This window comes from Hevea brasiliensis, chromosome 14 (assembly GCF_030052815.1).
Source record: "Hevea brasiliensis isolate MT/VB/25A 57/8 chromosome 14, ASM3005281v1, whole genome shotgun sequence".
NCBI classification, from domain to species: domain Eukaryota; kingdom Viridiplantae; phylum Streptophyta; class Magnoliopsida; order Malpighiales; family Euphorbiaceae; genus Hevea; species Hevea brasiliensis.
Window position 1 is genome coordinate 22,958,514 of NC_079506.1, and position 15,597 is coordinate 22,974,110.

The following is a 15,597-nucleotide window of genomic DNA, read 5'->3' on the forward strand; positions in this document are numbered from 1 at the left end:
CATGTTCCCTACAGCCAACTACCTCACCAAAGAAGTTAAATCAGAAATTTGTTTCTCAAGGTTAGATGTACTTACCTCATTAACCTTCATAGGTGTGTGATCCATTCTCATTCCAAACTACTGAGAATTTACTGCCATATTAGCAATCAGCCTCCTTGCTTCTTTTAGTGTCTTGTTAACAAAAGCTCCTCCACTAGCAACATCTATCATACTACGGTCCATTGGTAGAAGTCCCTCATAGAAATACTGAATCAAAAGCTGCTCACTTATTTGATGATGGGGATAGCTTGCACACGGTCTCTTAAATCGTTCCCAATACTCATACAAGCTCTCTCCATTGTACTGTTGGATGCCACAAATTTCTTTTCTTATGTTGGCAGCACGGGAAGCAGGAAAATACTTCTCCAAAAATATCTGCTTCATCCCATTCCATGAGTTGACAGATCCGGAAGGAAGGTAATACAACCAATCCTTAGCTGTTCCTTCCAGTAAGAAAGGGAAAGCTCGAAGCTTGATTTGATCCTCTGAAACTCCTTGAGGTTTCATGCTAGAACACACAACATGAAATTCTTTTAAATGCTTACGTGGATCCTCACCTGCAAGACCATGAAACTTAGGCAACAAATGGATTAGTCCAGATTTCAACTCAAAAGCAACATTTAAAGCAGGGTATTGAATACACAAAGGCTGTTGGTTTAGATCAGGAGCAGGCAACTCTTTCAAAGTCCTAACAGCCATGGTTTCATTTTCAGAATTTAACTCTGAATCCGAATCTGAACTTAGCTCCCGTGGAGATTGGACTCCTTCAGATGTATTCGGAATATGCTTAGCTTGCTTAGCCAAATTTCTCAACTGTTTTGCTATTTTTTCTACTTCTGGATTAAAGGTCAACTCACCAGATTGAGAAGTTCTTGTCATAAACAAAGAGAAATCAAATTAAAAACAAAAAAAAAAGGCTCAAAACCCTAGAAAACGATGGAATTTGGTCTTAAGAGGGTGGGGCCAAGGAAATCCTATGGATTGATTGGTTTTGATCAGAGCGTCGTTTCCTTCAAAATAGGTATAGGCTGTCCTCCAAATTCAACCAAAATTTTTAATGAACAGTAACAATGAACAGTAACACCGTAAAAAAATTTTTTCTTTTTTCAAAAACCTGAAAATAGCAACACTCCACAAAGTTAATAACAGAATATCTAACACCAAAAACACAAAATCCAATAAATTTCAGTCCTCGGCAACGGTGCCAAAATTCTTGATGGGTGTCAAATCCACCAGAAATTAAATTAACTGAAATCACCAATTATGAAATATTTTCTGCAATAAGTGGTAAGTCCAGGTCGAACCCTAGAGACTGAATTATTAAATTTCGTGTGCTAGTGTATTGTAAAAAGAAACAAAGGTTTAGGGGGGGATTAATTCGCGACCCACAAGAATCAGAAATTAAAGAACTAAATAGGAAAATCTCAATTTAAACAAACTTCAGTCCAAGGTAATTCGCATTCCAATGCATTAATGTGATCATAGACAAAAGAAATACAATTATATCTTATTGAATACTTAACGTAGATTTACCAAACAGCGAGGTAAACTCCTGACTTCCCTATACTCATCAATTCGAGCCCAGCACTCTTGTTAACTCTAATTATTAACTAAATTGGTATTAAGTAATCCTCCTCAAATTAATAAATGCTTTAAGAAAAGGAAGTAGTTAAGCTGAACAACAATTTATGAAGCATAAATCATTTAATCCACCCTATTGTTTCCTTAGGTTATTATCGAAAACTGAGATCATAATCAATAAAACCTAATTGCTACTCATGTTCAATCTTATACAACAATTACGGATTATGAAGATGAACTAGCAATTGATCTCATCAAACAATCAACTAATAGGCCTTTTTAGCAAATTATTCAATAGATCAAAGACAAAGAAATCAGAAAATAATAGATATTCAAAAAGACATAAATTAAATTAAGAACCTGGTCTCACAAATCAAGCAAAAGAACTTGAATCTCTTAAACTGAATCAAAAACTTAGCCACTCATGTTCATGGCTTACAGAGAAATAAAATAAAGAAATCTAAAAGAAAGAGAATGGAGAGGCTGCTGAATTGTGTTGAGGCGTTTCTGAAATCCCTTGAGTCGGCTGCTATCTCCTCTATTTGTAATAAATGGTCTAGGGTTAGGTTTTTTTTTTTTTTTTTTTAGAGTCTCTGTCAAAAACTGCAACTGGAGCAAAATCAGGAAACTGACTGTCGACGGATACACAGCCCGTGTATCACTATACGGCCCAGGGTCGTGTAACTTACTGGAGCTAAGTGAGTCTATTTCGAATTGGCACAGAAAGTTACACGGGTCTCCAAGATTTACACAGCCCATGTACTTTGTCTCTTCCTCGGTTCTCTAGATTTCTTCTGGCAGAATATTAAACGAGTCTGTGGTTGTGCTTACATGACTCGTGTACTTTGTATCAACAACGCTTCTCAATCCTTCGACTTTTCCAAGCTTCCTTCCACACTTTTATGCATCTGGAACTTCACCAAAACCCTGAAAAATATAGCAAGAGTCAAATTAATGCAAATGCTGAAAATTTCTCCATTTAACATAATTTATTTCAACAACTCTCTAAACATATGCCTAATAGATAATTATACTTTAATCAACTGAATTAGGCATAAAGATACCCTAGAAATACTAAATGTGAAGGGAGTAAAATTAATAAATTATACACTTATCAATATGAGTAGTTGATTGGCCATTATATTGAAGAGAGCTCACAAAGTAGAGAGGTGCACCGAATTTCCTAAGTTTTGTTTGAGTAATTTTGAGGGTGAGAAAAATAATTAGTAGTTGTATAATTTTTTTATTTCCTTTACAGTGGATTTGTTTGGTGGAGTTGGGTTACGCCAAATCACGTTAAATTTTATATTTTTTAATTTGTGTGGGTATGATTTTTACAATAAGTGATATCAGAGTTATAGTTCAAAATGTCAAAGATTGTGAGCATAAAATTTGAGGTGAAGTTATTCAATGGGAAAATTAATTTCAATTTGTGGCAAAGCACTGTGAAGGATGTCATTGTATAATAAGGATTAATCAAAGTATTGAACGATAAGCATTTGGCGACCATGAAAGATGATGATTGAGAGAAATTTCAACAAAGGGTCGTGAGTACGATTAGATTGGCATTAGTCATTGATGGAAAGTATAATGTTTTATAGGAGATTTCGTCAGTTGTTTTGTGGAAGAAATTGGAAAGCCTGCGCATGTGAAAGTCATCCACAAATTATTTGTACTTGAAGAAGGAGTTGTATTAACTCAGAATGGAGGAAGGTATCGATGTAAAAGATTACCTTATTGTTTTTAATAAATTAATTACCTAATTAGCTAGTGTTGTTGTGAATGTAGATGATGAAGATAAAACCCTCTTGCTTCTAACCTCCCTCCCACAATCTTATAAAAGTTTAGTGACTGCCCTAACAGTTGGGAATGAGACTTTGAAGGTGGAGGAGGTTATCACTGTTATCTTGAATTATGAGAAGTTCAAGAAAACATGTAGTAGCAATGAAGGTGAAGCTTTTGTTGCTGGCTTTAGTCATGATATAAGCAATCCACATGGAAACAATTGGAGAAAAAATAGTAAATCGAGCTCAAGATCACGAATAGACCTTGAAGATAGAGAATGCTACTACTGTCATAAGAAGAACCACATTCAATACTATTGTATGAAGATGAAGGGAGATCTTGCAGAGTTTAAACAATTTAAGAAGAGTCATGGAAAAGAAAAGGAATGAACTGCTACAATTACAATTGATGATGGTGTTGATAGAGAATGTTTGAATGTGGATAATGATAAGGAAAAGGCAAAAGATCCATTGCAAGATGAGTGGTTAATGGATTCTGTTTGCTCATTCCATATTTGCTCAAAGAAAGAGTGGTTTAATGTGATTGAAGAAAAGAAAGGAGAAAAAGTGAATATAGCCAATGGGAATACGATGGAGGTCAAAGGTATTGAAAGAATGAAAATCAAGCTATATGGTGATCGTGTGAAATTGTTCAATGAAGTAAGACACGTTCCTAAATTTAAAAGGAATTTAATTTCCTTGGGTAGGTTTGATTCTTTAGGTTATGAGTGTTCGATTCATGGTGGTGTCATAAGAGTTAGTCAAAGTATTCTCATGATCATGAAAAGCAAGAAGATCGGTGTAAAGAATCTCTACAAATTGGAAAAAAGTACATTGATTAAAAGAATATAAATTAAGGTAAGAGACAACATCAATAATCAAGAGTGCAATGAAGTATCTAAGAAAAATTGATTTTTACAAAAGTTGTGAAGATTAATTATATGTGACTTGAAGGTAGAGATTATTCGAGGCCAAGTCCAGTTAGAATTAGGAATTAAAATTAATTAGGATAAAGTTTAATTTAGCAAGAAATAAAATAGAAAGTTTAATATAATTTAAATTATAAAATTTAATAATTAGAATATCAAAAGAACTAGATTTTAATGGCCTATACATATAACTAATTAGTTGGCCATTATATTGAAAAGAGCTCAAAACTTAAAAAAGTACTCTGAATTTCATGAGTTTTGTTTGAGTGATTTTGAGGGTGATAAAAATAATTTATGATTGTATAATTATTTTTACTTTATAATAAATTTATTTGATGAACTAGACTTATGTCAATTTATGTTAAATTGTGTTCTTTTAATTAATGTGAGTGTGATTTTCACAGCATCCACATATGCCATTTATTTCAAATGGACAATGGTGCCCACACATATCACTATCCTCATAATTAATCATTTAGTGCATTATTTAATTGGCTTGGAAAAATTATTGCCATACATAATATAAAGTACTACAACAATGCAACTTTTATCCCTTAATATTACCTTTTTATACTTCTCGAAATAATATATATAATGTAGTTTGTTTTTAGCAATAATTTAGCAAGTCACATCATTTTATGAATTGACTATTATCACAAGCATATTACAAGAAAAGGCTTAATTATTAAAAAAAAAAAAAATTCAAACCTCTTACTTATTTGGTTTAGTTCAAATGTTTTAATTTTCACAAAATATTAAAATTAGTTTGAAATCTTCAAAATTTTATGTCCAACTTTTGAATTCAAGGAAAAGTTGACACAGCAATAAAAAACTTATTTTATCATAGAAAATGTAGTTGGATCATAATCCCTTACCATATAAAGGACTGCATGAGTAGCAACACCAATTGTGAGAAATCTACCGATCCATATGTGATGATTTTTAGGGTTAATTACGGATTCAAAATAATAAATTTAACTAATTTAATCGTATCATATAATTATAGTTTGTTCATAGTAACGAATTATTTATTATTTTATTTTAATAATATAATTTAATATATATATATATATTTACATTTTGTATTTTCATAATCATATTATTAAAATTTGTTTATAATAAACTTTTTAATTAATTAACATATAAATAAATAAGTTGATTAATAGATTATTTTTTAAATTAATTGACATATACCAATAAAATATAAATAAAGTAGGAAAAAGGTGTATATGCCACGTGATAATTTCTACAGTAAAGTATCATTATTAACATTCTTATAATTTAAAAATAAGAAATGTTTTTAAAATAAATTTTAACTTTTATAAATAATTTTTTATTGAATAGTTATTTAAATAAATATATATATATATTAATATAATTTTTATAAAATAATTCACCATTTTTCTAGTCTAATTAAAAATTTAATTAGAAAATCATTAATTTTTAGATATATGATATGATGAGTAGAGTTTTATGCATAATCTATAAAATTATAAACTTAGAAATAATTTAAAGATTCTTAAAAAAATGTAGTAAATAAAATTTTAGATAATATATTTTCTTATGAGATAAGATTTTAACAGTTAAAATTTGAAAATATTTAAATAAAATTTAATATTTAATATGATAAGTAAATTTTTATATAAAAATAATAAAAATAAAAAAAAGTGTATAACACGCCAATTTTTTAAGTCCTCTTATTAAGTGGCATACATTTTTAAATAAATAAAAAAAAAAAAATATATATATATATATATATATATATATATATATATATATATACTCGAACTATAATTAGATTAAAATAGAATTGGGTAAAAAAGATTGGATTTTTTTTTTAATTAGGTTATTTTAGGGAAAAATATAAAAAAAAATCACGTGACTTTGCATTTTAACACATAAGGGATCATGATTTGATTTTTATTAATTTAATATTATATTTTTCCCGTATTAGTAAAAGTGGTTTAAACTATTAGTTACAGTTAAATAATGAAAAAAAAAAATCAAATAAGCACTTATACTTTCAATAAAGAGCGAAATAAGCTCAAAATTAAGTTTTGTGCTAAATAAATCATATACTTTCTAATAAAGCCAATTAAGTCTACATTTGATAAAATATTTTTTAATAATAAATAATTATTTTTCTAATTTTAAATATTAAAAATTATTTATTAGTTTTAATTAAAAAAAATAAATTGAAAAACATGGTGAACAAATTTTGTTTAATATTAAAATTATTATTTTTAATTTATTATTATTTAAAAAAAAGAAAAAATAATATTTTATTATTAAAAAAATAATATTCTATAAAGTGCATATTTATTTAACTTTAATTAGAAAGTACAAATGCTTATTTTGTCTAAAATTTAATTTTAGGCTTATTTAATACTTGATTGGAAATACATGGGTTTATTTGATATTTTTTCAACAAAATAGTGACATGATTTGACGATAATAAATTGTTTAAACTACATTTACTAATAAAGGAAACACAAGATAACAAAATTAAAATATGATCCCTCGTGTATCAAAGCGCAAAAGCACCTAATATGTTCCCTTACATTGGTAAGTAATTTTACTAGTCGATGATCTTCTATGAAAATTACTAACAAAAAGCCTAATTTACCTATGAATTAGATCATTGATAACATTAGCGACAAAATAACTTTTTCATCAGTAAAAATTTACCTACGCATAAATTTATAGACAAGAAATTTTTATTGGTAAATTTATCGATAATCCATAGCACCTATGAAACATTAGCAAATTTCGTGGATAAGCTTTATAGTTATTTTTTTAATTTTTTATAGTGGAAAGCACATAATATTTTTTTTGCTTTTCTTTTTTTTTTTATTATATCACATGGGATCCATAATATAATATTAAAATGTAACGTAAATTTTTGCCAAACTCAATTTAAAAATCAAATAAAATTTTAAAAAATTGTACTATTTTATCAAAAATAAAATAGTTAAATTAAAACGAAAATATGAAGCAAGAGAAGAGTAACATAGTGATTGGAAGGGAGTAGTAATCTTCTTTAAATGGATTCAAATTTCATCTAAAATTTGTTTGTTAAAGATTCAATAAATAACTTAAATTAACATATAATTGTAAAAAATAATATATAATTTAAAATAATTTAATTAAAATCAATACAAAAGAAAATGAAACCTGAAATAACTTAAGCTCAAAAATATTTTCAACCATATGAGTCAAGTTGAAATTACCTTTAATTATCAACTATTTGCTACAAAAAGTAATCACTCATACATTAATAAGCAAGAGAAAAGTGGTTTATTATATAAAAAAATGTTAAAAAATGTGAAACCTTAAATTATTTTTTTTAATATGCTTATAAATAATTTATCAGATAAATAATTATTTTTTAAATTATTTTGGTAATTATTGCTCATCACCACTCACCAACAATATAATAAAAAATAAATATTCAAAACACGTGGAAAGCAAGTTAAATGTGTGGTTATTATTCTCCTCAGAAAATGTGGTTTTAATTATTATATATATAACTAATAATCCTCCTTCCAATTTATCTAGCTAAGAAAGTTAGCTGTCTCCTCCCTTCCAATTCAAGCAGTCTGCACTTCAATACTTACAGTTTGAATATATTTCATTCAAACTAAAACCATTGTTTTCATACCCACATAATTTTTGCACTCCTAACATAAAATCAATTTGCTTACCCAATTAATTATGATTAGTTCTTCAAAATATGCTTCTAAATAGTAATGAATTTAAGTATTTTTCATGCACAATATAAAAATTAATTGGATTTTGACGTTGATTATGATGGAACTCAAATGAAATCTATAATTATCAATATAATTTATTCCATATAATTTTATATATAGTGCTTGTATTTTAAAAATTTTTCCGATTCCAGACCGATTTCAAACTAGAACCAGCCGTGGCCAGGGCTAGTTAGTTATCCGCAAGGTGAAAGTTAGCTACAATTTTACAAGTGTAACTGAATTTCTGTGGTCTAAGATCAACTTTCCAACTTAGACTCACTGTGATTTCTTAAAAAAAAAAAAAAAAGTTTGGACTCACGGTTGAGAATGAAAATATATAATTAAAGACTAAAATCTATGATTTTTGAATCAGGACAAGCCCAAATAAGAAAATCTTTAAATTGGGTATACATTCTTGATCCAACAACACACTACAAAATCCTTCAATTGCTTCGCATCATACTCTTCTTCATCAATTTCTGTTAGCCAAATTCATCATCTCCTTCCACCCAAAAAGGGACAAATATAATAGAAGAAGATAGTTTCTATAAGCTTGTTTAGCAACTATACATCTTTAGGCAGTAAGCCATGGGTCCAGCATTCTATGCTTTTCGCAGCTATGGTTTCTGGGTTTGTTTACATTTTCTACTGCTATTGGTTATCTCAACTGTGGCTGATTCAGGGCAAATTGTGGAGAGTCTACCAGGCTATCCTGGTAAACTCCCATTTACGCTTGAAACAGGGTAAGTTATAGTTTGTGGGTTTTCAGGAAATATTTTGCCCTGTTTTCTTCGTATTTAAAAGTGAAAGATGATGATGTTGATATTGGATTTATGTTCAGATACGTGGGTGTGGGAGATTTGGAGGAAGTGCAACTATTCTACTACTTCGTTGAGTCAGACAGGGATCCTGTAAGGGACCCTCTCTTGCTTTGGCTCACAGGTGGTCCTGGTTGCTCTGCTTTCTCTGGCCTAGTTTATGAAATTGGTATGCTTTTTATCTTTTATCATATCACATATCCTACACTCTTTCAATTTTGATCAAATAATTGAAATCATATATAAAAATATTTTTTATTTGAAATTTGAATTTCAATAAAAATTCATATAATAAAATATTTCGAATTAATAATGCATATATGTTTACCTAACATGGGACAAAGTTGGAAAATGAAGAAGCCAAGCAAATATATAATGTGTTATATTATCATTAGTGGACTATTATTACTAACCATTTGTTGACTGTCTGTTGAAGTTATTATAAAAGAAAATTAATTATGTTAATTAACTTTTACAATGTATTTAACTTTGAGACCTTGGCTAGATATATATATATATATATATATATATATATATATATATATATATATATATATAACCAATAAATTTTTTATTAAATAAATTTTCTATTTTCTATTTTCTTATATATGTATTAGCATATAAAAAATATTTACATTATTTTTTTTATATATATATATCGACTCATTTTTACTTATACTGAAATATTCCTTAAACATTATTACAATAATTTTGTTTATCTTATGTATTTAGGTAGGCATGATTAATTGATTAATGCAATTTAGATGGAAGTATTTGGTTTCGATTTTGAGTTTAATTTATCTCAAAATTAAAATAAGAATTAATTTTTTATTTTTAAAAATTAAAATTGAAATTAAATTTTAATTTTAATTTAGCTTCGATTCTAAACAATTTTGATATAGTTTTAATTCTGGCTTTAATAAAGTTTTGATTTTAATTTTAATTTGAGTCTTATTATTACATTTAGAATTACAAAATTATTTTTTTATAAACTAAAATTATAACATTATTAAATTCATTTTAAAAAGTAAAAAATAATATTAAATTTCGACACCAATAAATGATATGAAAATGAAAATAATAATATTAATATTAAAAATATATTATATGTAATTCTTAATAATATATTATATTTTTTCATATTTATTTTTTAATTATATAATTTTTAATTAAATAGACATATATAATTAAAAATTAAAATAAATAAAATTTTATTTTGAGGGTAGTTATTCTGTTTCGATTTCAGTTTATATTTGGTGCTATTCTTTGTTTAGAGCCGTCCACGACCCTGATTTAGATGCCAACTGATGATTAGTTGGCAGATAAACTGTGGTTCTCTGCGACTTGACAGCGAATATGAAACCCATAAAGGAAATATGGGAAATTTATTCCGAAAACAGTTTGAAGCTCTCAAATTTTCGAGTTCTTTTTTTTGGTGACGCTATATCTCTGTTATAGAATGGAGTAACCAGTCTTCATTGAGGAAGCTTTGATGCCTAGCATTTTGGATGTTCACAAGTTGCTCGATGTTTTTTCTGAATGAAGTATTGCTGAAGGGTTTGGCCTTTCTTCTTGGGTTAGATACTGGGTGGGTATTTTCTGGGCTTTATTTGCCTGTAATCACAAAATGGAATTATGTATTGTATGATCTCTGAGGAGAATACTGGAGCTTCAATTGGTGGAAGAATCATTGGTCTCCGAGGAGAGTATTCATGCATTGACCTTCCAGAATCATGATGGATTAGTTTTGCTTGCTGGAATGTAGGATGTAGTTTTTGTGTATAATCAAAATGCACAGGTTACTGCTTGAGTCTTGAGGTGAACCAGATTACCACATCTAGTGGTATAATTCTGAAAAAATGAAAAAAAAAAAAAAGGTTGTCCCTTTTCTTTTCCAATATCCAGGAAAAGAGCTTCAAGAAAGTCAAACAGTTGCACCATGTTGGGATGCGTGGAAGAATGGAGGAAAGGAAGAGGAGAGGAGGGATGAGATGAAGAAAAAAAATCCTTTATTTGGTTAAAAGGAAACTTGAGAAGGAAAGAAAGACCAGTTTTCTTTCTATTAGCTGGCCCCACATAAATCAATCCATCTAATTTGGAATGATTGGTGGGAGGGAAGTTTGTTGCTTTGTTGATTTTAATATTTCCAGTCTCTTACTGTTAAGTTCTATGCCTTAACTTGGGAGAAGAAATGGGAAAATAAAAAAATATTGTAGCTCTTGGCATAAGCTATTCCAAAAAGCTCTAGTATCTGAAAAATCTGGTAATTACCAAGCAAATTCTTTTGAACATGTCTGATGGATTTCTGAAATTTTTTGTAGGTCCGCTAAATTTTGATTTTGATGCTTTCAATGGAAGTTTGCCATCACTTGTACTAAATCAATACACATGGACAAAGGTGCTAATCAAGTTTCACTTTGATCTTTCAATTTTTATGTAGACGTTTAAATCAGCTGGAATTTTTTTCATCAATCTTTGTTTGCATACTGTGCTGGTAACGCTCTAGGTTGCAAATATTATATTTTTGGATTCACCAGTTGGCACTGGATTTTCCTACTCAAAAAGCCAAGAAAGTTATTATACCTCTGACACATTATCGTCAAAGGCAATTTATGAGTTTCTTAGGAAGGTAAGCCCCTATTTTTATATGTTCATTATCTGTATGCTGGTATGCATGGGATGCAAAAGCATGGAAGAACTTTTTTTTTAATCTGATAGCAATATACTGAATCAAAGTATCCTATTTCCATTTTCGTTTTTGAAGTTAAAAACATCAATACCTGGTAAAGAAAATGCAAACCATATCAATGTTTGTTTACTTTGCAAGTTGTGCTGCAGTGGATAACAAATCATCCCAAATTCATCAATAATCCACTTTATATCGCTGGTGATTCTTATTCTGGCATGATTGTTCCCACCGTTACTGTAGAAGTAGCAGAAGGTAGCTCCCATCATGAAAAGTATTATATAAATTATGTTGGATCTCTTTTCATTGAAACTCAGTTCTCTATAGCTTCTGTTTTATATCATCAAGCTCAATTATTACTCTATGATTGTGTTGCAGGAAACAGGGCTAAACACAAGCCATACTTGAATCTCCAGGTTTTTCCTATTCATTGATGTTATATCTTTATATCTTTTCTGTCTATTGTGCATGCTAAGACTTTGATGTTGCTTAAATTTGAGTCAGGGATACATCCTTGGTAATCCAGTAACAGATTTGCATAATGATGAGAATTCCAGAGTTGAATATTTCTACAGGTTGGGACTTATATCGAGTGAACTGTTTAAGGTAATTTGAGTGCTTCTGAAATAAAAATAACCTCATATTGATGTTTTGTAAATGTAGCCTAATTTCCTATTTACATAAATTTATTTAAATCAATTGGTGATCAGCATAAAGGGTTTGGGTAATGTTTTGTAGCTAAACAGCAACATTTGAATGTTGGTTTGACTAACTATTCCACTTCACGTATTTCTCCATATTCTTAATTCATGCATGATGAGCTGGCTATGCAGCCATGCTCCCATATAGCAGGTTTTCTTTTCATTTCTTTTTATTTTTTTAGGTTTTCATGGCATCTAAAAAATAAACCAAAAATAAGCAAACGGATGAGCAGAATAGTTTCTAGTTCATCCTCTAGGGCTACATCCATAATAAAGTTGTTAAATACATTATGACCTCCCCCCCTCCCAAGGCAAAAACTTACTAAAACAAGCCTTCCAATTAGATATACTCTGTAGCATCACTAAATATACAAGTCATATGTCGTGCTCAGCTGTAAAAGAAATCATCAAGTATCTTTGTTCTACACTAGAACTTCTTGCTATATGTAACTTTAAGCAATCAGTATTTCTCGGCTGAAGCCACTTGCTATCAACTTCCTTTCACTTAGTAGCCTTAATGCTTCTCACCTCTGTCCCATGTAGAACTCTGGCTTTGGGCAGAGCTACAGCCTGTCTCTATTGATAAGATAAACTTCTATTCCTTTTTACACAATTACTAATGCTGAATATATCAATCTTTTCGTTCCTGTTGAACAAGGAAATCTACAAAGAACAAAAATCAGAATTAGAATAGGAAATTGGTTCAAGTCCCAACACTTATCGCATTCATTCATTATTTTTTATTTTTTTGATAAATAAAATCATATAAAATAAATTTCAATTGTTTTATGCTTTTACAGGCAGCCAAAACATACTGTGTTGGAGAATATATATCACCCAATGCAAGCAATGCTGAATGTATGAATACTATACAACATATTGCAGAGGTTTGAAAAAATCTCTCTTTCAGTTGTTGAATGGAGGGGGGAAAATAAATAGAGTTATCATTTTTCTTCACAATCTAATGTATCCTTTATTTATTTATTTATTGTTAAACTAATGAGAATGTGTGAACTTGTAGTGCACTATAAAAGTATGTGATGCCCAAATATTGGAACCAAAATGCAGTTTTGCATCACCAAAACCAATGGGCTTGAAGTGGGGACGCAAATTTTTCGATGACACTCCTATAGACATTGCTTTATCATCGCAGCAAGGCCCTGACAATTGGTGCCGAGTAAATCTCTCTCTCTCCCTTAATAAGATAGAAGTCCTTGCAATCCACCAGATATTAGATTAGCTCTATTAGACCCTAATCTCAAACTGCAAATCTTGTGCTTCTTTGCAGAATTCAAATTATGTACTCTCTTACATCTGGGCAAATGATGAAGGCGTGCAGCATGCTCTTCACGTTCGAAATGTAAGCAACTTCAATGTGCTAATTTCATATTGGTTAAATCCACTTTAATCACTGTTGTATATTCAATTTTCTTTATTTTGCTGGAAATCAGGATACCATAACAGATTGGATGAGGTGTAACAAAACCCTGGCTTATGATTATGACATATTGAGTACTGTCTTTTACCATAAAGAACTCATCATGACTGGCTATCGAGCTCTGGTATACAGGTATTTTTTTTTTGGGGGTCATTTTGTTGCTCTTTAGTTTCTCCAATAGTGATTTTTTTTTTTTTCCAGTTTACGTTGCCAAGGAATCCTTTTAGGTGATAATAAATTGTCCTTGTAGATCGTCTGTATTTAACTTAAGCTCATGCCTCATACAACATCAACAAGTTATACAACAAATTCCAGCATACCACATAAAGCCCTTGGACTTTCTAAACTAATAAGAATTTTACTAACACAAATATTAATTCCAGAACTTGAGGAAAATATATGATTTTTCTTCCACTAGCTTTCGGCTTACCCACTAACATCACTCTACAGCTAATAAGTTTTCTCCTTTTTCTTTCATATATGGCTGTATTCCTTATCCTATGCATTTTCTTGCAGTGGTGACCATGACATGCTAATTCCTTACACTGGTACAGTAGCATGGATTTACACTCTTAATTTAACCGTTGTTGATGATTGGAGACCTTGGTTTGTTGAGGGCCAAATAGCGGGGTTGGTTTCTATATAGCAATTTGTTTTCTTTCAAATAGCCTTTTACAAAACAATTATTATCCAATTTAACATTTCAATTTCCTTTTCCTTTGCAGATTCACACAGAAATATGCTCACAAAGTTGGAGACGGTTTGGTCTTTATCACTGTAAAGGCAAGTAAACATTATTGGCAAGTGATTACGCAGTCAGAATGTGAACATAAGGTAACTTCTTTTTTTTTTTTTTTGGCTCTTTACAGGGAGGGGGTCATACAGCTCCAGAGTACAAGCCTAAGGAGTGTCTAGCAATGGTTGATAGGTGGTTATCTTATTATCTCCTGTGAGAAAGCTTGGAGTTGGGATAGCTTATTAAAATTTGAAGCAGCTTATTAAAATTTGAAGCTCCTGTTACTTTGTAGACAAAATTGGTGCCAATTATTCAACAAGCTTATACGATGCATGAAAAGCATTTAGCTATTTTTCTTGTCGTTAAATCTCTCTCCTTTCTATGTTTTTTCTCCATCAACAACCATTAATTATGTATTTTTATTTGTAAAAGAATTAACAAGTCAATAAATTAACTTAAAAATTTATAATTTTTTATTACACTAATTTATATGAAATTAAATTAAAGTTCATTGAGTTTTATGAAATAAATTAAAATTTAGTGACTTTTATGAAAATAATCATAAGATTAAGTGACTAAGTATAATAATTACCCAATAAATAAGTACCTCTCATAAAAAAATGGCACAATTATAGAACAGAAGTAAAAGTCATTTCCATACCCACTCCTGCCTCCTGTCCCAATCCTCAGGTAAGCCAGGAAGTTGAGCAAGTGGAGTAAAAAAAAAAAATTATATATATATATATATAATTTAAAAGAAAAAAATATTATATATAATAATAAATTATTTATTAACAAAAATAAATATATAAAAATAAATATAAATTTTCAATATATAATAATAATAATAATAATAATAATAATAATAATAATAATTGAATATAAAAAAATAATTTCATAAAATAATAATTATTACTATAATATTAAATTTATAATTTAACTTATAATTTTTAGAATCATTGTCAATATTATTAAAGACATTTTTTTAATATACATAAATAAAGAATTATATCTTTCACTTAATTTCATAATCAAGTTTTTATAATATTCATTCAAACAATATACTTTTAATGCTTGCTGTTGAAATAAGTAACATTAATATCAATTTCACAAACAAATAAACTAATATATAT

At 29.1% G+C, this 15,597-nt stretch overlaps 1 protein-coding gene and 1 non-coding gene across 2 annotated transcripts; both read left to right on the forward strand.

Annotated features, from left to right (window-relative positions):
• Window positions 1-268: 268 nt before the first annotated feature.
• LOC131173549 (small nucleolar RNA R71) lies at window positions 269-375 on the forward strand. The gene has a single exon (XR_009143865.1). It is a non-coding gene; the product is annotated as a small nucleolar RNA R71 (small nucleolar RNA).
• An 8,093-nt stretch (window positions 376-8,468) lies between these two features.
• On the forward strand, window positions 8,469-14,925 carry LOC110637259 (serine carboxypeptidase-like 17). The gene is made up of 13 exons (XM_058135388.1): window positions 8,469-8,828; window positions 8,927-9,072; window positions 11,225-11,301; window positions 11,410-11,532; window positions 11,742-11,844; window positions 11,968-12,005; window positions 12,094-12,195; window positions 13,091-13,177; window positions 13,312-13,467; window positions 13,579-13,650; window positions 13,742-13,860; window positions 14,245-14,358; window positions 14,454-14,925. The coding sequence occupies exons 1-13, from the start codon at window positions 8,674-8,676 to the stop codon at window positions 14,641-14,643; spliced, it is 1,482 nt and encodes a 493-aa protein (XP_057991371.1). The 5' UTR covers window positions 8,469-8,673; the 3' UTR covers window positions 14,644-14,925.
• The last annotated feature ends 672 nt before the right edge of the window (window positions 14,926-15,597 follow it).